Here is a 24,675-nt window from a genome sequence, read left to right as displayed (position 1 = left end):
TCAAATGTAGCCTTAGTTGACACTTTGTAGCTGCATGGCCCTGCGCAAGTCAGCTAACCCCAGGTTGCTTCAATTTCCCCAACGATAAAATGAAATTAACAGAAGCACCTGCAACCCTCCTTAACCCAGTGCCTGGCAAACAGGAGGTGCTTAATAAATGTTTGTTTCTTTACATCCTTGGCATCTCCGTTGTTATCTCTGCAGAAGGGAGGGCACCTCCCCTTATCTTTATTTTTTGTAGAGCCTTGTTTGAGTCATTTCCCCACCACTGATGGTCAGCCCCCTGAAGGCAGGTACTAGTTCCCTTGGGTCTTTCTCTCCCCAGCCCTCGATTTCCTTCTGGCCTCATTTACACCTTTCCTGCTCCTCCTTACCCTGGGACCTCCCCTCTGTGCATTCTCCCCAACTCGTTTCAGCTTCTTTGTGCAGGATGTGACTGTAAGCTCCTCCAGGCCCGAGATTGTCTTTGTCTTTATTGTATCCCCAGGCCTTTATCTAGATGTTTGGCACTCGGCAGGCACTTGACTACAAGTTTATTGGCTGTCGTAGCTGGTGCTTAATAAATGCTTGTGCATTTTATATAATCAAAATTATCCATTTTGCCTTTCATAATATTCTGCTTTGGCCACAAATTCTTTCCTTCTCTGAGAGGTAGACTATCCCTTGTTCTCCTAATTTGATCATAGTATAACCCTTTATGTCTAAATCATGGACCCAAACAAATAAATAAATAAATCCTCGTTCATTGGTCTTGGGGAATTTCTCGAAGTATCCTGCAGTTGTTCCCATTGCACTGGAGAGCACACTGATAGGGCATAATCAGTATAATGCAATGCACATTTATTAACGACCTTCTTTGTGCCTGGTGCCCAGCCTCAGAAGTCTGCCCTGAAGGGATCACATTCTCTCCTGGGAGAATATTGGAGAAGAATGAGTTTCAAGGCTGGAAATGAGCTAGTTCATTCAAGGAAGGATGATGGGCAGATGCGAGCCTTGGGCCTCAGACCCCTAATCCAGATTTCTTTCCAGGGGACCCAGATTGTTTTCTGTGTGTATCTGCCCCAGACTTCACTTTGGGGATACCCAGGTAATAGTTAGCTGCAAGGGGGGGGCTATAGTTTCCTGTTGATCTTTGTCCTGGGGGTCTTTCTAGGGCCAGATTTATGTTTTAAGTGCCTACGATATGCCAGGCACTGTGTTAACTGTTGGAGATCTAAAAAGAGACAAACTGTAGGCCCTTCCCTCTAGGAGTTTACAATCCAACTGCAGGGAGGAGGAGGAGGGGACAACTGGCAAATAGATAAATGCAAGCACTTCTGTACAGAGTAAATGGAAAATCATTGACAGAGGAAAGACAGTGGAATGAAGAGAAAACTAGGAAGACTTCCTGTAGGAGAAGGGCCTTGAAGGAAGCCAGGGAGGTCAATAGGCAGAGAAGAGGTGAGAGAGCTTAGGAGACAGGCTGTTGGAGGCTATAGCACCAGAATGACCACTAGATGGCACTGCAGTGGACAGAGGGCCAGGCCTGAGAGACAAGGAGAGTAAAGACTCAGCTGTTGGAGGCTGCAGAACCAGGATGACCACTAGATGGCACTGCAATGAATAGAGGGGCAGGCCTGGGAAACAGGCAGAATAAAGACCTACCTGTTGGAGGCAGAAGGACCAGGATGACCACTAGATGGCCCTGTGGATAGAGGGCTAGGCCTGGGAGACAAGCAGAGTAAAGACTCAGCTGTTGGAGGCTGCAGGATCAAGATGACCACTAGATGGCCCCACAGTGGATAGAGGGCCAGGCCTAGGAGACAGGCAGAGTAAAGGCAGAGGTTGTTGGAGACTGCAGGACCAGGATGACCACTAGGTGGCATTGCAATGAATAGAGGGGCAGGCCTGGGAAACAGGCAGAATAAAGACCTACCTGTTGGAGGCAGAAGGACCAGGATGACCACTAGATGGCCCTGTGGATAGAGGGCTAGGCCTGGGAGACAAGCAGAGTAAAGACTCAGCTGTTGGAGGCTGCAGGATCAAGATGACCACTAGATGGCCCCACAGTGGATAGAGGGCCAGGCCTAGGAGACAGGCAGAGTAAAGGCAGAGGTTGTTGGAGACTGCAGGACCAGGATGACCACTAGGTGGCATTGCAATGAATAGAGGGGCAGGCCTGGGAAACAGGCAGAATAAAGACTTACCTGTTGGAGGCAGAAGGACCAGGATGACCACTAGATGGCCCTGCAGTGGATAGAGGGCTAGGCCTGGGAGAGAGGCAGAGTAAAGACTCAGCTGTTGGAGGCTGCAGGATCAGGATGACCACTAGATGGCCCCACAGTGGATAGAGGGCTAGGCCTGGGAGACAAGCAGAGTAAAGACTCAGCTGTTGGAGGCTGCAGGATCAAGATGACCACTAGATGGCCCCACAGTGGATAGAGGGCCAGGCCTAGGAGACAGGCAGAGTAAAGGCAGAGGTTGTTGGAGACTGCAGGACCAGGATGACCACTAGGTGGCATTGCAATGAATAGAGGGGCAGGCCTGGGAAACAGGCAGAATAAAGACCTACCTGTTGGAGGCAGAAGGACCAGGATGACCACTAGATGGCCCTGCAGTGGATAGAGGGCTAGGCCTGGGAGACAGGCAGAGTAAAGACTCAGCTGTTGGAGGCTGCAGGATCAGGATGACCACTAGATGGCCCCACAGTGGATAGAGGGCTAGGCCTGGGAGACAGGCAGAGTAAAGACTCAGCTGTTGGAGGCTGCAGGATCAGGATGACCACTAGATGGCCCCACAGTGGATAGAGGGCCAGGCCTGGGAGACAGGCAGAGTAAAGGCAGAGGCTGTTGGAGACTGCAGGACCAGGATGATGGCTAGGTGGCGCTGCAGTGAATAGAGTGCCACTTGGCCTCAATTTCCCCATCTGTAAAATGATCTGGAGAAAGAATTGGAAAACCACTCCAGTGTCTCTGCCAAGAAAACCCAAATGGGGACTAAAGAGCTGGGCATGGTGGAAGAACTGAAAAAAAAAAAAATGGGAAGTTTCTGTGACTTTGTGGGTGACTTTCTATTCACAGATCCCTGCTGTTACTTGGCGCACCCAAGGTGCCCGAGGTAGGGGAGAGACTGCCGCCTGAGGTCACACAGCTAGAATGCGAGAGAGGCAGGATGTGAATTCCCCCCCCCCCCCTCTGCCCTTCTCTTCTCTGCTCCCTTAAGAAAGTGCTCATCCTGTGGGTTTTCTTCTGTTTCTTCTTCAGAGAACTCATCTTTCCTCCTCTCACGGAGCCAGTGGATGCCCCCGTGCCCAATCTCACCCCAAGGCATCAGGAGCTGATCCCTACTCCCTGCGGCCCTGTAAGTAGGGGAGTGCAGGGAGCCCCGGGGACACTACATGCTGGCGCTGGCGGGGGGGGGGGGGGGGAGAGAGCCTCATGGCCCGGCCAGTCGACAGTGAGTCTGAGGGGCCTCCTGCATGTGGCCTCGGCCTCTACCTCGTCTGCTCCTTAGCTAGTGTGGGGGGGCAGGAAGCTCACTTCAGGGCTCAGACACTCCCCCGGACCCAGCTCCCCTAACCCCTTGCCAGGACTCCTTCAGCTCTCAAATAACAGCACCTGCTTCCCAGAGCAGTTTTGGATATCAAATGAGAGACTGTCAGGGGCTCAGCACAGTGCCTGGCCATAGGAGGTGCTCAATAAATACTTATTCCTGCCTTCCACCCCTTCCTCCACTCCCTTTGTCTGTCCTTGTAGGAGGAAGAGGGAAAGGGAATGGATCCAACTTCCAGGTAAGAAAAGTCCTTCTCCCAAAGCAAGTCAGCACCTTCTGTGCCAATGCCTTCTGGGCATTGAGAGTCATCCAGTGTCCAGAGGTCCAGGGTCCTTGGCCAGGGTTAGCCCGCCAGAGGGGGTCAGAGGCAGTACCTGAACCCAGGACTTGCTGGCACTCCCTGTGGGGTCTTTTGCTCCCATCTTTCCTGCCTGTGGCTGGATGTGTCAGTTCCTCCTCAGCATTCCTGGCATCTGCGCCCTCCCCCTTTCTCTATCTTTTAAATAATACTAGTTTTCAACATCACCCTTGCAAAACCTTAAGTTCCAAATAATCCCTAGATTATTTAGGCAAATAATCCAATACACATTAACCTTGTGAAGTAAGCAAGCAAAAAACAACAAAGGTGAAAATACTCTGACTCGATCCACATTTGGTCCCCACGGTCTCTCTCGGTGCAGCTGGCTCTCTCCCTCCCAAGGCTATTGGAATTGGCCTGAATCACCTCATTGTTGGAAAGAGCCATGTCCGTCAGAGTTGATTGTCCCATAATCTTGCTGTTGCCGTGTGCTGTGATCTCCTGATTTTGCTCCCTCCCTTCAGCATCCCTTCAGTAGGTCCCTCCAGGTTTCTCAGCCTGCCGCTCGTTTCTTATAGAACAAGGGTATTCCATAACTCAGCCCTTCCCATTGGGCATCCACTTAGTTTCCAGTTCCTCGCTGCTCTCCTTTTCTGCTTGGACTTGGGTTCAGAGTGTGCCGGGCTGGCCCACGGGGCTCCCCGTGCCAAGGGCTTTCCTGTCTTCCCTGGGAGAGGAGGCATGCCCAGGAATCCCAGGGGCCTGAGATGTCGCTCAGCAGGGAGCTGGAGCCTTGCAGGCATCTTGGAGCAGTAGAGTTTCCCTGGGCATAGGGGAGGAAGGAGGACGTAGGGAGCACCAGTAGGGAGGGGTCTGCTTAGGCCACAGGGGTAGACCGGAGCCAGGGCAGTGAGGATCTCGAGTGTGGCTCTGGGGGGGGGGGGGTCAATGAGGAGCCATTGAGGCCGGGATCGGAGCTGGGTCTTGGGGAGGGGCCATGGGCAGAAGGGGGTCCCCAGAGCCCTGGAGGAGGAATGTAAAGTCCGGGCTAGCATCCTAACAGAGGAGAGAAGGACTAGGGTGGGGAGGACTTGGGATAGAGAAAGCAGGGGAAGGGTGAGGAGAAAGCCAGACCTTGTCCCAAGCTAGGGGGTGAGGAGGGGGAAGGGCTGAGGCTGTGTTTGTTGTATTTCTGTGATGGCCGTCAGGCTTTGCCCCTCAGGTCGTGGCCCTCATCAGGTTGTGGTCATTGTCCCAGAACCCTTCAAAGATAATGACAGAAACTGGGGGCCAGTGTGGAGCCTCTGGAAGCTGAGGTGCTTTCCATCTTTCTGGGCTGATTTCTTCCATTGAATGATGGAGGAACCTTCATGACTTGCCCAAGAGAGAGCTTGTGGTTTGGGGGTCATCCCCTCATCTCAAGGGCTACTTGGGAAGGCCCCCGTGCAGGATGAGGGGAGCTGGGGATGCACTGTTGGGGCTCCTGGGGGGCGTCTTTTTCCTTCCTTGGGTCTGGGTTTCCTCCCCTGTAAACAAGGGGGGCCTCTCCTGGCTTGAAGTTGGAGGAGTCTCTCATTGCTCCCAGTCCCAGACTGCTTCGGGAGAGCCTTTGGCTTCCAGGCTGGATGAAAACACCCAGGATTCTCTCTGTCAGAGCTTGACTTTGCCAGCGCCGGCTGGCCAGGTAGCTTAGGTGACTAATTGGCAACTGAGGTCAAGGGGAAGAAGGCTTATGTACCATAAATCTGGCTTTCAGTCGCAGAAAATGCAGAGATTGTTGGAACCAGAATCTTTTTAGATTGTGGCTTAGGGACAGGTCCTAGTGAACACAGAAATGGTCAGAGCATCAGTGAGGTCACCTAGGTTTGAGGAATAGCTACCCAGGAAGCACTCTTTCTATAGCCTTAGCAAATCTAAACGGGCTTCTTTAGTAACTTTACAAAATGTTTAAGTTAGTGATTTTCATAGGCTTGCCGAGGAACCAGAGTTAGGGTCCACTATGTCCCCTACCCAGACCAGCTCTCCTTCCATTCCCCAACACTGCCTCTAGGCCGTGCCCAGGATGGATTTGCGGCCTGATGGTCCATCTCCTCCTGACCACTCTGACAGCTTGACCATCCCTCCCGCCACCTCTGCCCCTGTTCCTTTAAGACAGAAGCCCACTGGTCACATTTGGAAGGCTGGGTTTAAATGGAGGCAGGCTGCCCAGTCCTCTCCCTCATTGGTTTTTTTTGCCTTCATGATATGATTTATTTTTAAATAAATGTTTAAATCTTAAACTAAAATACAAAATGAAAAAAAGAAAAAAATGGATCATGTACACAACAGACTGTAAGAGAGGATTCAATATAAAACAAATTCCCATTTCAAGAAAATCAATAGAATAAATACTACACATTGTTTTCAAAGCTGCCCGATTTTTCTTTGCTTCCTTATTGGTTTTCTTTTGTTCTCAGCTGGGCACTTTTAACTTTTCCCCTTTTCTTTTCTCCCCACCCTAAAGAATGCTCCACTTAAGCTTGAGTATATATACCTAGAAAGAGATATTTATAAATATACACATATATGCACATATATTCTCATGCACGTATATGTAGGACTATTCTACTTTTCATCAGTTTCTCTGGAGGTAGACAGCATCTTCCTTCATAAGTCCAGGTCCTTCCATGATTTTCTAAGTCAAGCACGGACCGCAGCAGTATTCGCGCAATCTCAGAGATTGCCTGCAAAAGTTTTCCCCCACTTTTCTGCATTCCCGGTTTCTTTGAAATTCCTGACCTTTCGTTCTTCCAAATAAATCAGTAAAATAAAATTTTAGTAACGTAACTGGGGTGACATTGAATAAATAGATTAGTTAAAATTGTTATTTTTTAAAAATTACATTGGCATTACCTACCTATGAACAATAATAAATATTACTTCAATTATTTATGTTTCTTTGTTTTTTTCCTCAATAGTATTTTAGTTTTCCCAAATCCATGTAAAGATAGTTTTTAATATTCATTTTTGTAAGCGTGTGTTCCAGATTTTTTCTCCAACTCCCCCCTCCCCAAGACTACAAGCAATCTGATACAGGTTAAATATGCACAGTCCTTTTAAACATTTCCCTATCATGTTGTGCAAGAAAAATTAGACCAAAAGGGGGGAAAAGGACCAAAAAAAAAAGGGGGGGGGGAGAAAAAGCAAACAAGAAACAAAAGAGGAGAAAATACCAGCTTTGCCGCGTTCATTCTCCCTGGTTTTGTGGTTATGGTCGGCTCTTGCCCCTCCCCCGGTCTGTTGGGATTGCCTCAGATCACGCATCCCGAGAAGAGCCAAGGTGGGCCCAGTGGGTGGTGGGCCCACGCTCCAGCTGTGGCTGGCCACGTTCTCCTGGCTCTGCTCGCTTCCGGGCCGGGCTTGTAGCAGGACCTCGCGTCTGCTCCCCCAGCCCCCACGTGCGTTTGGGCAGGTCCACGCTCGTAGCAGGACCTCGCGTCTGCTCCCCCAGCCCCCACGTGCGTTTGGGCAGGTCCGCGCTCGGTGAAGGCCTACAGCAACAAGCGCAGTTTCCCCGCTTTTCCCTTCTAATGAAATCTTGTGTGAGCTCGGAGTTACTCTCTGCTTTTTGTGCACGATAAATTTTCCCTCCTTTCATTTGTGGGGCAGGATCTGAAGGGCTTGGGGAGCTCGCTGGGGGTGGGGGCGGGCTCTTTTTCCTAGGGATTTCTCCTTTCTCTCAGCTCCCTTCTGCCGGGGTTGGGGAGGGGCCCTGCTAAGGAAGGAGCTCTTGGATCCGAGCCTGTGCTGCTCCCTGCGGCTGCCAGGGGACGCGCCAGCGCTGCCTGCTGGAGCCTGGAGGCGACCTGTGCGGGAGGGGCAGGGGCGGTGCTGGGGGGCGGGGCGGGGCCTAGGAGCACGACCTTGCCTTCAGTTGGGCCCTGGCCTGGATTGCTTCGGATCTCGACTCCCAGAGTGTGTGTGTCAGAGAGGGAGTGGAAGCACCCTGAAGGCAGGCACCGGCTCCGCTTGCTTGTCTGTCTGCGCCCGGCCGCGCCAGGCCCTCTCTGACTCAGAATGCGGGGCCAGGCCCAGCCTGTGGGGGTCCCCTTTCCTAGCCAGGGGAATCCTCGCTTGTGTCTAGTAGCCCCCACGCTGCCTGGAGCCCACAAGACTGAAGGCCCTCCCTGACCATCCCTCTCTTGCCTTCCTGTATCCTGGAGGCTTGTTAAGTGTTTGTTATAATGGACTGGATACTAATCCTGTCTCCCTTCAGCGCTTGGATCAGATTTTGCCAATTGGTTTGTTTGTTTTTCAAGTACACTTTCCAGTGTGGAAATCCTATTTTTCAGTGCTGTTTTTTAAAAAATTAAATGTTATTTTTTCAATTATCCCAAATCAGCCTTTGCTCCCTCTTCCCTCCCTTTTTCCCCTGCTGAAAAAGAAAGAAAAATAAAACCCCTGTTACAAAGGGGTATAGTCAAGCAAAACAAATTCATGCGCTCCCGGCCAAGGAAAACACATGTCTCAATCTGTATCCTTGAGGCCGTGACGTCTGTCAGAGTTGGTGCTTGGAGAGTCTTTATGTTGGTCAGGGTTCTTAAGTATTTCTTAATTGTTTGTCTTTATGATTTTGTGGTTGTAGAAAATGTTCTGGTTCACTTCACTTCACTCTTCATCGGTTCATTCAAGACTTCCAGGTTTTTCTGGAGCCGTCCCTTTGTTGGAGAATAAGGTGTTCTGTCCCATTTATAATCCCCAGCTTGTTTAGCTGTTCCCCACTCTTGGGCATCCCCTTGGTTTCCAAATTATTGCTACAGTAAATTTTGATACATAAGGGTGCGTTTCCTCTTTCTTTGACATAATAGCAGAATTTCCAAGGGCAGGCATGATTTAATAGCTTTGGGGGCGTAGTTCCACATTTCCAGAATGGCTGGACCAGTTCATAGCTCCACCCACAATGCATTTGTGTGCCTGTTTTCCTACAGCCCCTGCAGCATCTCTCCTTTTCTTGTTCTTGCCATTTTAGCCAATCTAGTGGGGATGAGGCGGGACCCCAGAGTTGTCTTAACCTATCAGTACATATTTATTAAGTACCTATTATTATGTGCCAGACACTATGCTAAGCATTGGGAATACCCCCCCCCAAAGTTATGACAGTTCTTACCCTCCAGGAGCTCCCAGTCTGATGGGAGAAGACTGCCCAGCACAGGGGCACAATAAAGTCCTATAACACAAATGGGAAATGAATTGAGGAAGTGAGAGTTAAAGAGTTGATTTCATCTTGAGGAATGATGAGTTTATGGTGATCATGAAGTTGGGGAAGCAGTTTAATGGGAATGATGGGAATGGTGTCCTCCTCAACACAAGGATCTGGAAGGAGCCCCCTCTCCATTTGGAGGGAGGGAGGGGTCTCAAGGGCAAAGGAAGTCCTGAGGAAGTCAGATTCACCGTCAGTTTGTCTAGGAAGAATGAGTTTATGGAGATCAGGAAAGTAACAAGGTAAGAAAACGAGCTTTTCTCCAATTAAGACTTGATTTCAGAATATTTTTCCATATGAATTGAGAGTTTCAGTTTCTTCCTCAGAAAACTTCTCATTCTTATCCTTTAATCATTTATCAATTGGACAATGACAACTTATTCTCATAAATTTGAAATTTATTTTGAAATTTGAAATTGTCTTTGAAAAGAGATCTTTATCAGAGAAACTTACTACAAAGATTTTTCCCCATTTACCTGCTTCTCTTTTAATTTTAGCTTCATTGATTTTGAGCAAAAAGTTTATTTTTATTTTTTTATTCTGTGTCATCGGGCATATCCATTTTACCTTCCAGATTCTCTCTATCCTTTGTTTGGTCAGGAACTTTTCCCCCTCCCTAGTAGTGACAGGTAATTTCTTCCTTGTTCCTCATAGTGATTTGTGACATCACCACTTGTGTTTATTTCAGTCACTCATTTTGTACTTATCTTGATATGCGATATGAGATGTTGGTCTATGCCAGACCTTTTCTCCTATGTCTTGACAGTTTTAGTTCAAGGATTTGCCCCAATAGCTGGGATCTTTGGGTTTATGAAACATTAGGTTTCTTGTATTTGTTTGCTTTTGTTTGTTTTGTACTAGATTTGTTCTACTGATTTATCTCTCTGTTCTTAGCACTTAGTCTTAGTGCTAGATTGTTTTGAAGATGGCTGATTTATATAGTACAGTATGCTTCTTTTTTGCCTTTTTTTCATTATTACCCTTGAGATTTTTTTTTTTGCAATTAATAGTATTTTTCCCCCAATTACATGTAAAGTTAATTTTCAGCATTCATTGTTCACAAGATTTTGAGTTCCAAATTTTTCTCCTCTTCTCCTCACTGCCCAAGACAGTAAGCAATTTGATATAGATTATACATGTGCAGTCATGTTAAAAATTATTTCCACATTAGTCATATTGTGGAAAAAAAGAATCAGAATAGAAGGGAAAAACCCCGAGAAAGAAAAAACAACAAAAGTGAAAATAGTACGCTTTGAATAGCATGCAGACTCCATAGTTATTTCTCTAGACGTGGATGGCATTTTCTATCATGAGTTTTCTTTTTTTTTTTCAATTTTCTTGGATTATTATATTGCTGAGAAGAACTTAATCCATCATAGTTGATCATCACACAATATTGCTGTATTATATACAGTGTTCTTTTGGTTCTGCTCACTTCATTCAGCATAAATTCAGATTTTCTGAAATCTACCTGCTCATCATTTCTTATAGCATAATAGTATTCTATTACACACAATTTGTTCAGCCATTCTGCAACTGGTGGGCATCCTCACAATTGCCAATTCTTTGCTACTACAAAGAGAGCTGCTATAAATATTTCTGTACAAGTGGGTCCTTTTCCTTTTTTTAATGATCTTAGTAGTGATATTATTGGATCAAAAGGTATACATAGTTTTCAGGCCCTTTGGGCATAGTTCCAAATTGCTCTCCAGAATGGATGGATCAGTTCACAACAATTCCAATTTTCCCATATCTTCTCTTACAGTTGTCATTTTCCTTTTTTGTCACATTAGCTAATCTGATAAGCGTAAGGTGGTACCTCAGAGTTATTTTAATTTGCATTTCTCTACTCAATAGTGATTTAGAGCATTTTTTACATATGACTATAGATGGCTTTAATCTCTTCATCTGAAAACTGCTTGTTCATATCCTTTGACCATTTATTAACTGAGGAATGATTTGTATTCTTATACATTTGACTCAGTTCTCTATATATTTTAGAAATGAGATCTTTATCAGAAACCTTGACTGGAAAAATTGTTTCTCAACTTTCTGCTTTCTTTTCCTTTGAGATTCTTAATCTCTTCTTCAGATAATAGTTAACTTTTTCTAGCCCTATAAAAAGTGAAATTGAATTGGCAAGATACTAAATAACTAAATTAATTTAGGGTAGAATTGTTTTTATTATATTGGCTCAATCTATTCAGTAGCAACTAATATTCTTCTAGTTATTTAAATATGCTTTTATTTACGTGAAGAGTATTTTGTTGTAACTTATAGTATTTGAGCTTTTTTTTTTTTTTTGTCTTGGTTCCCATGGGGAGTGTCTCATGTTACATAATCTGGGGCCCTTCTCAGAGTATGGTTGTTAAATCCACAAAATAAAACATAAGAGGATTACAAAAGAAATCAATGAGATCAAAATGCAGTTATTAAATTATTTTTAAAAATCAGTTCAGCCCAGGGAAGGACCTCAGTCTGGATCATTTCCTAGAGGGAGGGTCTGTCCATGTCACTCTCCTAGTCTGTCAGCTCCAGATGTCTCCTGTGACCCCCAACTCCACAGCCCCCTGGCTTTCCTCTACCTTCTCACCTCCTCAGCCAGGGTTCCTTTCTTGCACTCAGGGGCTAGCCAAACAGGATTTCTTTGTCTTCCCTGACAGGCTCTTCCTCTCTCACCTTGGTGAGTTTGCCAGGCTTTCCAGAAGCCTGCCACACACACTCCCCTTCCCCAGTCACAGACTCCCATCAGTGTCAGGGGCCTGGTCCAGTATCCTGGCTCCAGGGCCTGGCAGGACCTAATTTTACAGGGACAGAAACTGAGGCTGGCAGAGGGGGACTGTTCAGGGCTGGCCGGCTAGTTTGTGCCAGAAGCAGGCCCAGAGCCAGCCCCCTGCCCACTCTGCGGCCTTGCTCTCTCTCTTTCCAGATAAAGCCGTGGAGCGAATTGTCTTGTCCGGTCAAGGTCTACTTCTGCATCACGCTGGTGTCTCTTCTGAGCATCATTGGGTTAACCATAAAGACCCTCGTGCAAAAGTCAGATGAGAACTTCACCGTCTCCCTCATTCAGCTCATTGGTGTGGGTAAGAGGGGGCTCTGGGCTGGGGGTCTCTGCATGTGGTGGGGGGCACATGATGGCCAGCCTTGGTTCTGCTGCTCTTACTCTCCCACTGGGTCAGGAGCCCCAGATTTTCCGGGGGCCCTGCTTGCTTTCATATTTTATGTGAGTTTTTTGTGATGATTATCTGATGAACAGGAAGCCACAACTGCTCCGGTATCAGGGGCTGTCTTCCTGTTCTGGAAGCTCCCTGAGGACGGGACCATTTGTACCTCTCTTTGTACCCACAGGGCTTAGCCCAGTGCCTGGTGTAGCAGGTGCTTAATAAGTGTTTATTGACCAATTGACTGACTGTACTGTCCTGCCCTGACCTTGGGAGCCACCATTCCCTCAGGGTTCCTATCTTGGAACTTTGGTTGGATCTGTGGCCAGAGGCCTGCCTGGGCAGTTCCCTCAGTGCCTGGGACACATGGGAGCCACTCCATCACTACTCTGGCTCACAGGGAGGTGAGTCATCTGGGGCATAGGGCCTTCCCTCCCCAGCAAAGCCAGGTCCCTCGTTCAATCCATGAATTTGATGGCCTCTCTCACGGCAGGGACCACACTAGCCTACTAGCCTCTAAATCATTAAGCACAGGGAGGATTGGGGGGTCTCTGCTGGGATATGGGCTCCTCACAAAGCAGTAACACAACTTCTTAGTGCTTGAGGGGTGTGGGCAAGATGGTGCAGCCCCCGGAGCTGCCAGTGAGGGACCTAGAGCCCCAACAAGGCAGGGGCTGGCCCAGGTCATCCTCAGGCAGCCTGTGGTCCAAGGCTGACTCCTGGTCTCTGGCCCCAGAGCCCTGCTGCCAATGGGCAAGAGAACAAGAAGCTGCCCAATACCCTCCTTCCACTCCAGAGGACTGATGGCCCAGAGGCCATAGTGACCGAGAAGCCCCCAGACTGCAGTCTGGGAGATGTCATGAAGGATGGCAGCTTTCCCCCTTCTGCTTCCCTGCCACACCCCCTCTCTCCTCTCCCCTTTTCCTTCCTGACTTCCTCTGTCCTCTCCTTTCTTCTCTCTCTCCTTCCCTCCCTTCCTTCTCCCTCCCTCCCTCCCTCCCTCCCTCCTGTTTACCTTCCCTCCCTCTTCCCCCTTCTCCCCTCCCTCCTTGCTCTGTCTCTTCCTCCCTACCTTCTTTTCTCCCTCCATCCCTCCCTCCTTTGTCCCGCCCCCTCCATCCCTCCCTCTTCTCCCCCTCACCCTCCCTTCCTCCTTCTCGACCTTCTTTTCTCTCTCTCCTTCCTCTTCTCCCCTCCCTCTGGAGGACACTGAGCTCAAAGGCCACCCAAGCCATTCCTGAGTGCAGCTCCACATGGGCCTGGGCCCCCGGAGGCCCTGCCTAGAGCCAGTGTCTTCCTTCAGGAAGCCGGGACTTCATTTCTGCCCATCTCCACTGGTCCCTGATGCTTCCTGAGGCAGAACCCCCCACAGCATCTTGAGAATCATTCCAAGAAGATGACCTTGGCTGGCTTCTGCCCCATTACCAGGAGTTGGGTGGCCCTCTGGGGAGGTCAGTCAGGGCCGGCTGGGCCTGACATCCTGATGCCTGCCCATGCCCGCTTGTCCTCCCGAGGGAGAGGAACGTGGCAGGGTCTGTGTCCTGGCGCTGGCTCAGGGGAAAGATTGAGGGGGTCTGCTATGGGACCACCTCAGGATGGTGGGAGACTTGTGAACAGAGAGGCCTGAGTTCCTGGGCTCAGACCTACAGACAACTAAGGATGGAAGGCCCACTTGGGTGGGCACCAGCTGAAAGAGCCACCTGCTGTGGGGGAAGGTGATTCCCTCAGGTAGTATAGTACTTTGACCTTGACCTTGACCCGGCTCCCTGGGGAGCTTGGGCTGCAGTTTGGAATTAGACTGAAATTCTGGAGGCTTCGTTGCCAGCTTCTTTTACGGGAAAGGGCCTCAGAAGCCCAGACAGCCCAGCCTTCCAAAGGTCAGGCTGGGGCTTTCTTATCCATTAGTCATAAAATGAGGTAAATAAGCTTCCTGCTCTTCTCCTGGGAAATCTCAGCTTCTTGAGAATCGGGTGTGTCCTTCCACTGCCGCCAATTCCCAGGGCCCTCGGCGCCTTTCTGGATGGTTTTCCCAGTTACCAGATGCTTCTCAGGCACTTTTCCTGGCAACGACTGTGTCCTCCTGGGAAGGTGACACCTGCGCCACAAGCTTGGGGGCTGGAGTGGGGCATGGCACTGAGGGCCTGCAAGGCCTGGCCCGACTCCGGCCTTCCCGGTGCACCTGCGGCCTCCCGGTTCTGCTCAGGCCTTCCCGGTGCACCTGCGGCCTCCCGGTTCTGCTCAGGCCTTCCCGGTGCACCTGCGGCCTCCCGGTTCTGCTCAGGCCTTCCCGGTGCACCTGCGGCCTCCCGGTTCTGCTCAGGCCTTCCCGGTGCACCTGTGGCCTCCCGATTCTGCTGAGGATTTCCCAGTGCACCTGCGGCCTCCCGGTTCTGCTCAGGCCTTCCTGGTGCAGGCCCTGCGGCCTCCCGGTTCTGCTCAGGCCTTCCTGGTGCAGGCCCTGCGGCCTCCCGGTTCTGCTCAGGCCTTCCCGGTGCACCTGCGGCCTCCTGGTTCTGCTGAGGATTTCCCAGTGCACCTGCGGCCTCCCGGTTCTGCTCAGGCCTTCCTGGTGCACCTGCGGCCTCCCGGTTCTGCTCAGGCCTTCCCGGTGCACCTGTGGCCTCCCGGTTCTGCTGAGGATTTCCCAGTGCACCTGCGGCCTCCCGGTTCTGCTCAGGCCTTCCCGGTGCACCTGCGGCCTCCTGGTTCTGCTGAGGATTTCCCAGTGCACCTGCAGCCTCCCGGTTCTGCTGAGGATTTCCCGGTGCACCTGCGGCCTCCCGGTTCTGCTCAGGCCTTCCCGGTGCACCTGTGGCCTCCCGGTTCTGCTGAGGATTTCCCAGTGCACCTGCGGCCTCCCGGTTCTGCTCAGGCCTTCCTGGTGCAGGCCCTGCGGCCTCCCGGTTCTGCTCAGGCCTTCCTGGTGCAGGCCCTGCGGCCTCCCGGTTCTGCTCAGGCCTTCCCGGTGCACCTGCGACCTCCCGGTTCTGCTGAGGATTTCCCAGTGCACCTGCGGCCTCCCGGTTCTGCTCAGGCCTTCCTGGTGCACCTGCGGCCTCCCGGTTCTGCTCAGGCCTTCACGGTGCACCTGCGGCCTCCCGGTTCTGCTGAGGATTTCCCAGTGCACCTGCGGCCTCCCGGTTCTGCTCAGGCCTTCCTGGTGCACCTGCGGCCTCCCGGTTCTGCTCAGGCCTTCCCGGTGCACCTGCGACCTCCCGGTTCTGCTGAGGATTTCCCAGTGCACCTGCGGCCTCCCGGTTCTGCTCAGGCCTTCCTGGTGCACCTGCGGCCTCCCGGTTCTGCTCAGGCCTTCCTGGTGCACCTGCGGCCTCCCGGTTCTGCTCAGGCCTTCCTGGTGCAGGCCCTGCGGCCTCCCGGTTCTGCTCAGGCCTTCCTGGTGCAGGCCCTGCGGCCTCCCGGTTCTGCTCAGGCCTTCCTGGTGCACCTGCGGCCTCCCGGTTCTGCTCAGGCCTTCACGGTGCACCTGCGGCCTCCCGGTTCTGCTCAGGCCTTCAGAGCCACCTCTGAGGTCAGGGCACTGGGGAGGCGGCTGAGGAAGTCCCTACCCTCCAGAAGCTTAAACAATGGGCAGAATCAACAAGGGCAGCAGACACACTCCGTGTGGGGATGGTCACCTCAGAGCCACGGAGGGTGCCCAGCGCCCTCAGCAGTCCGCAGAGTCGGTCAGTGCCCACGTAGGGCCGAGCCCCAGGGGCCAGAGACCGGTCTCCTGCTGGGGGGGGGCCACGTCCAGCTTCCTGCTGGCTGCCCCCTTCTCCCCAAGTTTTGTAAGCAGGGAGTCCTCCACCTTGGTCCTGGCTGAGGGTTGTGCAGATGTCTGGTGTCACCTGATTGGTTCCTTTGATGAATCCCCTTGGGCCAGTACCAGGCTGGCTCAGTAACACCTCTCCATAGCCCCGTCTTTCCAGATTCTTTCCTTATTTCTCTTGAGATTTTCCTCCATATGAAATTTGTTGTTCTTTCTTGTTCTCTAAGTCATGTGATTGGTGCGGCGTTAATCATTTTACCTCTTTAGTATCATTTCTCCTGATAAAATTAATGTTTCTGACCATGAAATGCTTGATGTGCCATGGACGTGGGGCACGGTAATGTGCAGGGGGGCACTAACAGCTGGCACAGTCAGAAAGACCTTGTGCAGACCCTCGAGCTGAACCTTGAAGGGGGCAGCCTGGGCAAGCACTCGGAGGCGGGAGATGAGCTCCCGCGTGGCTGGAGTGCAGAGCGTTTGAGGGGAAAAGGGGGCCAGACTGCGAGGGGCGGGGCCAGCTCGGAGCCCATTGCCCGGCGGCCTCTGCCCCTGGAAGTGACTCCTGCGGGGCCCCACGGAGAGTGAGGCTCGGGGTCCCCCCACGGAGGAGCGGCGCCTGCGCCCTGGGCAGGGAGGGCAGGCCTCGGGCCTCTTGGACCCACGGCGTCCGTTTGTCTCGGTCAGTGTTCTGCATTTACTACGTGACCCGGGGGATCCTCCAGGAGAACCGCCAGGAGCTCATCGTCTTCATCCTCTCCATCCTGCTGGTCATGTTCCGCTCCCTGGTCAACTTCCTCGTGCTGACGGCGGAGGAGAGGCCGGCCAGAGAGGACCCCGTCATCCTGGTGAGCACACGTGCGCTCCCTTCTGCCCTCTGAGGGGGGGGCGGGGCGGGCCCCAGAAGGAGGCGGGGCCTGGGCGGGACTCCCCCAGAGGGGACTGCTCTCATGGTGGCCCCGCTAGGGGGCGCTTTTCCTGGTCCGCCTCTCCCTCCCCCCCCCCCCCCCCACTCAGCACTGATCTTGTCCCTCGCCTTCTTCCGTTCCCCCCCCCTGGTCTGCCCTCCCCCCAGTCAGCCGTCAGGCGGTCCTGCCCCAGGAATCTCGCCCCTTCCCCAGGAGGAGCCCCCTGTATGTTCCCCAGTGGGGGGCAGGGCCAGGGGAAGGAGCGCCACCTAGAGCCAGACCTGAGCCCGCCCTCAGCCTCGTTTCCTTCTCGGGAACACGGAGAGGTTGGGCTCGAAGGCCTTTGAGGGCCCTAAATGGCCCCGGCTCTGGGAGCCTGAGGGGACCCCACTGGGCCTGAGCTAGCCCAGACCTCCGTCGGCCATGACTGGGAGCCCCCAGGGATTTCCTTGTTTTCTCAGCCCCTCCCCCTCTGTGCGCACCCGGAGGCAGGACAGGGGTCGGGCCCAGAAGTCTTCCTGCCTCCGAGAGTGCCGCCATGGGGGCGAGCTCGGCTCTGGGGCTCCGGGGCCTTCCCCCGAGGCTGCCCGCGTCCTGCCCTGGCTTTCCCCTGGATGTGGGAGGAGACCCTGGGCTTCCAGGCCTGAGCTGCGGAGCGGGCCGAGGCGTCTGCCTGCCCCCGGTGCCTGCCCCGTGCTGCCCCCGAGGGAGCCGCGCTCTGCCTGGTCCCGGGGCTTCCCCTCAAGCTGACTAAGCTCCGGGAGGCTCCTCTGAGGCTTCTTTCCTTCCCGTGGGAAAGAACGAGGTCCGGAGTCACTTCCTTCTTCCTCAGGGCCCGGGAAGCCCCAGGCTCTTCCCGAGATTCCCCGTCCCCTTCCTTGGGTCCTGGGCCCCGCCCCCCGGCCCCCCAGGCTGCCCGCGGTGTCAGCCCGGGGACCCCCACCAGCCTGGCCCTGCCTCTTCCAGATTCTTCACCGAGGGAGGGCCCCTCCCCTGCGGGGCTCGTCGGGCATTCTCGGTTCAGGTCGGCCCAGCCCGGTTTGTCCGGGACAAGAGCAAGCAGCTTGTGTGGAGGCGGGCTGGGCTGGCCCAGGGTAGGGAACCAGTGAATGAGAAGAACCCCCTCCCGGCTGCGGGGACCCAAGCAGAGCTACTCCTGCCCCTCCCCCCCACCTCCAGGACCTCCTGCCCCCCCCACCCCCAGGACCTCCTGCCCCCCCCATCCCCACGCCCACCCCCAGGACCTCCTGCCCCTCCCCCCCATCCCCAGGACCTCCTGCCCCCCCCAGGAACTCCTGCCCCTCCCCCCCCAGGACCTCCTGCCCCCCCCCGGACCTCCTCCCCCCCCCCAGCCCCCTTCCTCAGCAGGGTTCTGGCACTGACACAGGTAGATGTAGGTAACTGGAGGGAGGAAGGGCACCCGCTGTTTCCTGGTGCCGCTCTGAGCTCCCGCCCGAGGGCACCGGGCAAGGCCTGTAGAGGAGGTGCTGCCCGAGCTGGGAAGGCTCGGGAGAGGAGAGACAGCGTTCCGGCCCGGGGACACAGGGCTGGCGTAATGGGGCTGGCACCCCCGCCTCGCCCGGCCCCTCCCCGCTCTTCCCCATCCCCCGCCTCCTGGGCCAGAGCGGAGACGCAGCTCCTCCGGGCATCCCTTAGACCGAGTCCGGTTCCGGCCCTAGGCTGGGCTGCCGCAGGCCTGGGGGGAGGGGAGGGGCCTGCTTGGCTCCGGGAGCGCCGGCCTGGGGCGGCAGCAGGTCTGCGCTCTCCGGGCAGCTGGACGCCTCTGTCCCCGAGCAGGCCCGGTTCGTGGTGATCCTCCTGGTGGGCTTCTTCGTTGTGACCTGCGCCGTGATCCTGATCCGGACCCAGGGCATGATGGCCTTCCGAGTGGGCGGGGCCCTGGAGAGCCTCCAGGCTCAGTACTTCATGCTCAATCTCTGCTTCTCCATGCTGACCTTTGACCTGCAAGCTCAGGTAGGGAGGGCCCAGAAAGCCCCTGCCCCCCAGGGTCGCTTCTTCCCCAAGGGGGGTTGTGGCCCACCGCGTCCTAACAGGGTCCTGGGGCCCGGTGACCACTAACAAGTGTGGGCCACCTGGGGCCAAGGAGAAGGTGCCCCCCCACCCGATGCGCCTCCCAGAAATCACCCTTGTGAGGGATAGAAAAGGTGCTGGCAGACAGGAGCCCCCCGGGGCACGAGCCACTCTCTGGTTTCTGGCTGTACCCTGAAAAGCCCCCCCAAGATGTTCCACTAAGGCCCTGGAAAAATCCCTCCTGGACTTGTGGAGGGACAGGGGGAGGTGGGGGGAAGAAGGAAGAAGGTCTTCGGTGGACCGAGATGTTTCCAGGGCAGGCAGAGGTCTGGCCAGCCCTGGTGCCCAGGAGCCTGGGCAGTGACGGGCCACAGGGCGGGGTGGGGGCTTCTGGGGGTGGTGGGTGCGGCCCCCGAGGCAGAACGGCAGGCCCGGATCCCATGGGGGTGGGGGGCCCAGGCCACGAGGGCCCCTGAGCCCCCTGTCTCTCCCCCAGCTCTGCCTGTGTGTCCTGATCCTGACCTCGGGCCTGTACGCCTCGCTCCAGCACAGCCTCATCCTGGTCGTGGGCGTGCTCTGGGCCGTCCTCAAGGTGACCATCGGCATCCTGGCCGTGAGTATGGACAGCTGGCTGTGACCTGGAGGGGGGGGGGAAGGGAGGGGGGCGCCGCTCACGGCCTGGTCCACAGACAAGGGGGAGAAATGCCCCCCTCCCCCCCAGCAGCCTCTGGCTACAGAGGAAGGTCACAGCTGCAGTGACCAAGTGTTTGGGGGGGGGCAGTAAGCTGGACTTGTCAGTGAGCTCCCACACAGGCACACACATGTGCACAGACACACACACTCTCACACACAATCACACCCACACTCACACACTCACACACACTCACACCCACACACACTCACACCCACATACACACTCACACCCACACACACTCACACCCACATACACACTCACACTCACACACACTCACACCCACATACACTCACACCCACACACACTCACACACACACACCCACACACACACTCACACCCACACACACTCACACCCACATACACACACCCACACACATACACACTCACACCCACACTCACACCCACCCACACTCACACCCACATACTCACTCACACCCACACACACTCACACACACGCACACCCACATACACACTCACACCCACACACACTCACACACACTCACACCCACACACACTCACACACACTCACACCCACATACTCACTCACACCCACACACACGCACACCCACATACACACACCCACACACATACACACTCACACCCACACTCACACACACACACACACTCACACCCACATACTCACTCACACCCACACACACTCACACACACGCACACCCACATACACACTCACACCCACACACACACACACACACCCACACACACTCACACACACTCACACCCACATACTCACTCACACCCACACACACGCACACCCACATACTCACACCCACACACACTCACACCCACACACACTCACACACACTCACACCCACATACACACTCACACCCACACACACTCACACCCACATACACACTCACACCCACATACACACTCACACTCACACACACTCACACCCACATACACACACACACCCACATACACACTCACACCCACCCACCCACACACATACACACTCACACCCACCCACCCACACACATACACACTCACACCCACACTCACACACACTCACACCCACATACACACTCACACCCACACACACTCACACCCACATACACACTCACACCCACACACACTCACACACACTCACACCCACATACTCACTCACACCCACACACACTCACACCCACATACACACTCACACCCACACATACTCACACCCACATACACACTCACACCCACATACACACTCACACCCACACATACTCACACCCACACACACTCACACACACTCACACCCACATACACACTCACACCCACACATACTCACACCCACACACACTCACACACACTCACACCCACATACTCACTCACACCCACACACACTCACACCCACATACACACCCACACATACTCACACCCACATACACACTCACACCCACATACACACTCACACCCACACATACTCACACCCACACACACTCACACACACTCACACCCACATACACACTCACACCCACATACACACTCACACCCACACATACTCACACCCACATACACACTCACACCCACACATACTCACACCCACACACACTCACACCCACATACACACTCACACCCACACATACTCACACCCACACACACTCACACACACTCACACCCACATACACACTCACACCCACACCCACTCACACCCACATACACACTCACACCCACACATACTCACACCCACACACACTCACACACACTCACACCCACATACTCACTCACACCCACACACACTCACACACACTCACACCCACATACACACTCACACCCACACATACTCACACCCACATACACACTCACACCCACACACTCACATACACACACACTCACACCCACACTCACACCCACACTCACTCACACCCATACACACTCACACCATACACACTCACACCCACTCACACCCACCCACCCACACACCCACTCACACACACTCACATACACACACTCACACACTCACATACACACACTCACACACACACGCACTCACACTCACACCCAGACCTCTGCCCCGGCCTTCCTTGGTTCCCTACACTGTGACTCTTGTGGAGCTTGGCCAGCTGCTTCGGGCTCTGGCCTTTTCCCCCCAGAGGAAGGACCCTCCATTTCTCCCTCCCTCCCACTTGTCCCGAGGACCCCAGAGCCCTGGCTCCAACGCCCCAGAACCAGACAGAAACCCCCCTCCAGCAGCCCCCCAGGGCCGGGCCTGCCCCTGGCACTGCCCTGTGCGGTCGGCGTTCCTCAGGCCTCCAGAGTTGGCGTCCTTTGTTCCTTCGGCTCCTGCTCCGCTCCCCCTGCACCAGTTTTCCCAGGCCCCTCCAGTTTCTCTGGCCCCATCTCCTTCATTTGCACCTTGTTCAGCCATTCTCACCTGATGGATTCCAGTTCTTGGCCAGCTCAAAAAACTGCTGTGGGTGTTTCTGTGCCCATGGGTCCCATCCTTGCAGCTTAAAACTGCTTTCTGGAGCTCTGACCACTCACAGCTCTACCAGTAATGCGCTGAATGAAGTCCCTGTTTTCCCCCATAGGCCCTTGCATTTTTCCCCTTTTTTAAAAAAATCAAATTTGCGAGTGTGATGGGTAGAACCTCAGTGCTTTTATTTTACATTTCTTTCATTACTAGTGATTTTAGAGCCTCCCATTTTTTTTCCATTCATTTTATTTCATAGTAGCTTGGATTTCTTTCTCTTAAAACTGCTTGTTCATATTCTTTGACCACTCATTGATTAGGGAATGGCTCTTGATCTTAGAAATTTTTAATATTTTCCTATATGTAACCTAGGCATGAGACCTTCATCAGGGAGGCTTGCTGAAAATTCTCCTCACAGTTTCCTCTTTTTCTTCTAATTTTAGGTGCATTAGTTTTGTTTGTGCAAAAACTCTTAAATTTTATGTAATCAAAATTGTCCCTTTTCCAAAGTCTGTGATTTTTCTCAGTTTTGCCTCTTCTCTCTTCCACTCCATAAAGCTGAAAGGTAATTTCTTTCTCGTTCTTTTTCTTTCTTACGGCTAAGTTATGCACTCACTGGAGACTATATTGGTGTATACCAGATGTTGGTCTGGGCCTAGTTTCTGCCAGGCTGCTTCTCGGTTTTCCTAACAGTTTTTGTTAAATAGTAAGTTCTGGCCCCATCAACTGGGATCTTGGGCTCTCCCTAGGCTGTTGGGCTTATTTGCTTTTCCTTGTTGTGTGCCTGAATAGTTCCTGTGATCAACCTCTCTCCATCTTAGCCAGCACCAAATCATTTTGATGATGACTGCTTTATAGTGTTTTTCAAAATCTGGCACTGTTAGGCTCTCTTGCTTTCCACATTTTTCCCCTATTCATTCCTTTGAGATTCTTGACCTTTTGTTCCTCCAGATGAATTTCATTGGTATCTTTTTCTAGCTCTATGAAGTAATTCTGGGAGTCTGCTTGGCTGATTGACATGGCATTGAATAAGTAAATTAATTTAGATTCTATTTCCATGTCTATCATCTTGGCTTGCCCTACCCATGAGCAATAAATACTTCACCAATTACTAGTGAAGACTGTTTTGTAGTTATGTTTATATCATTCCCGTGTGCCTCAGCAAGAAGACTCTCAAAATATTTTACGCATTCTGTAGCCAATTGAAATGGAATTTCTCTTTCTGTCTCTTCTGGCTTCTTTTTTGTTGATAACATACAAAATTGCTAATGATTTATGTGGGTTTATTTTATATTCTTCAACTTTGCTGGAATTGTTAGTTGTTTCAATTAGTTTTTCAGTTGGTTCTCTATATCATCTGCAAAAAAGCAATACTTTTGTTTCCTCCTTTCCTATAGTTTTTCCTTCCATTTATTTTCTTGTTATAGCTAGCAATTTTAGCACAATAATGAATAGTAATTATGATAATGGACTTTCTTGCTTTACTCTGATTTTACTGTACAGGTAGCTGGTTTATCCCCATAATTTGGTTTTAGATAAATGCTCTTTTTTATATTATAGAAAAAAATTAATTTATTCCTATGCTCTCTAGTATTTGTAATGGGAATGATTGTATTTTGTCAGAACCTTTTTCTGCATTTATTGAAATAATTTCATGTTTCTTGTGTTCTAATTAATTGTCAATTATGATCAGAGTTTTCCTAATATTGAACTGCATTCCTGCTGTTGATCTATTCTGGTTATAGAGTATAATCCTAGAGATATTCTATAGTCTTCTTTCTAATACTTTATTTAAATTTTTTATATCAATATCATTAGCCCTAGTGGTCTTTAGTTGTGTGTTTTTTTTGCTCTGTTTTCATTGCTATGATTTGGATATCAAAACTCTATTTGTATCATAGAAATAATTTGATGGGAGCCATTCTTTTCCTATTTCTTTCAGATAGAATTCTTCTTGTTCATTTTTAACAAAAAGCAAGCAAAGAAACAAAAAAGGTGAAAATATTATGTTGTGATCTACATTCAGCTTCCATAGTTCTCTCTCTGAATATGGATGACATTTTCCATCCCAGATCTATTGGAATTGTCTTGGATCACCATATTGTTGAAAAGAGCCAAGTCCATCACAATTGACCATCACATAATTTTGCTATTACTGTGTACAATGTTCTCCTGTTTCTACTCATTTTACTCAGCATGAATTCACGAAAGTCTTTCTGGGATTTTCTGAAATCAGGCTGATTATCATTTCTTATAGAACAATAATATTTCATTACATTCACACATATAACTTATTCAACCATTCTTCAATTGATGGGTACCCACTCAATTTTCAATTCCTTACCACTATAAAACATGTTGCTACAAGCATTTTTGCACGTGTGGATCCTTTTCTCTCTTTTATGATCTCTTTGTGATATAAACCTAAGTGACACTGGTGGATATTGGTATACACAGTGTGATAGCCCTTTGGGCATAATTCGAAATTGCTCTCCAGAACTCCACCAACAATGCTTTAGTGTCCCAGTTTTCCCACATTCCCTCCAACATTTATCATTTTCTTTTCCTGTCATTTTAGCCAATTTGAGAAATATGAAGTGGTACCTCAAAGTTGTCATAATTTACATTTCTCT

General features: G+C 51.8%; 1 protein-coding gene across 6 annotated transcripts in view; it reads left to right on the top strand.

Moving 5' to 3' along the window:
• Nucleotides 1-24,675, top strand: part of LOC141564262 (uncharacterized) — a 34,044-nt gene that overhangs the window by 730 nt on the left and 8,639 nt on the right. For 4 of the 6 annotated variants that reach the window (XR_012488603.1, XM_074306539.1, XM_074306535.1 and 1 more), the window contains exons 2-6: nucleotides 3,243-3,339; nucleotides 11,998-12,151; nucleotides 16,683-16,843; nucleotides 18,701-18,877; nucleotides 19,431-19,547. Coding sequence is in view for 5 of the 6 variants with exons in the window: in XM_074306539.1 (XP_074162640.1) it covers nucleotides 3,243-3,339; nucleotides 11,998-12,151; nucleotides 16,683-16,843; nucleotides 18,701-18,877; nucleotides 19,431-19,547 (706 nt within the window). In the remaining variant the exon portion in view is untranslated. Of the gene's footprint in view, nucleotides 1-3,239; nucleotides 3,340-3,734; nucleotides 3,770-11,997; nucleotides 12,152-16,682; nucleotides 16,844-18,700; nucleotides 18,878-19,430; nucleotides 19,548-24,675 lie in introns of those variants that run through there. The other 2 variants (XM_074306536.1, XM_074306537.1) reach the window with 2 other exon arrangements.

The sequence above is a fragment of the Sminthopsis crassicaudata genome, chromosome 3 (genome assembly GCF_048593235.1).
Source record: "Sminthopsis crassicaudata isolate SCR6 chromosome 3, ASM4859323v1, whole genome shotgun sequence".
NCBI classification, from domain to species: Eukaryota; Metazoa; Chordata; class Mammalia; order Dasyuromorphia; family Dasyuridae; genus Sminthopsis; species Sminthopsis crassicaudata.
The sequence above is the reverse complement of the archived record's forward strand: the minus strand, read 5'-3'. Positions and strand labels throughout refer to the sequence as shown.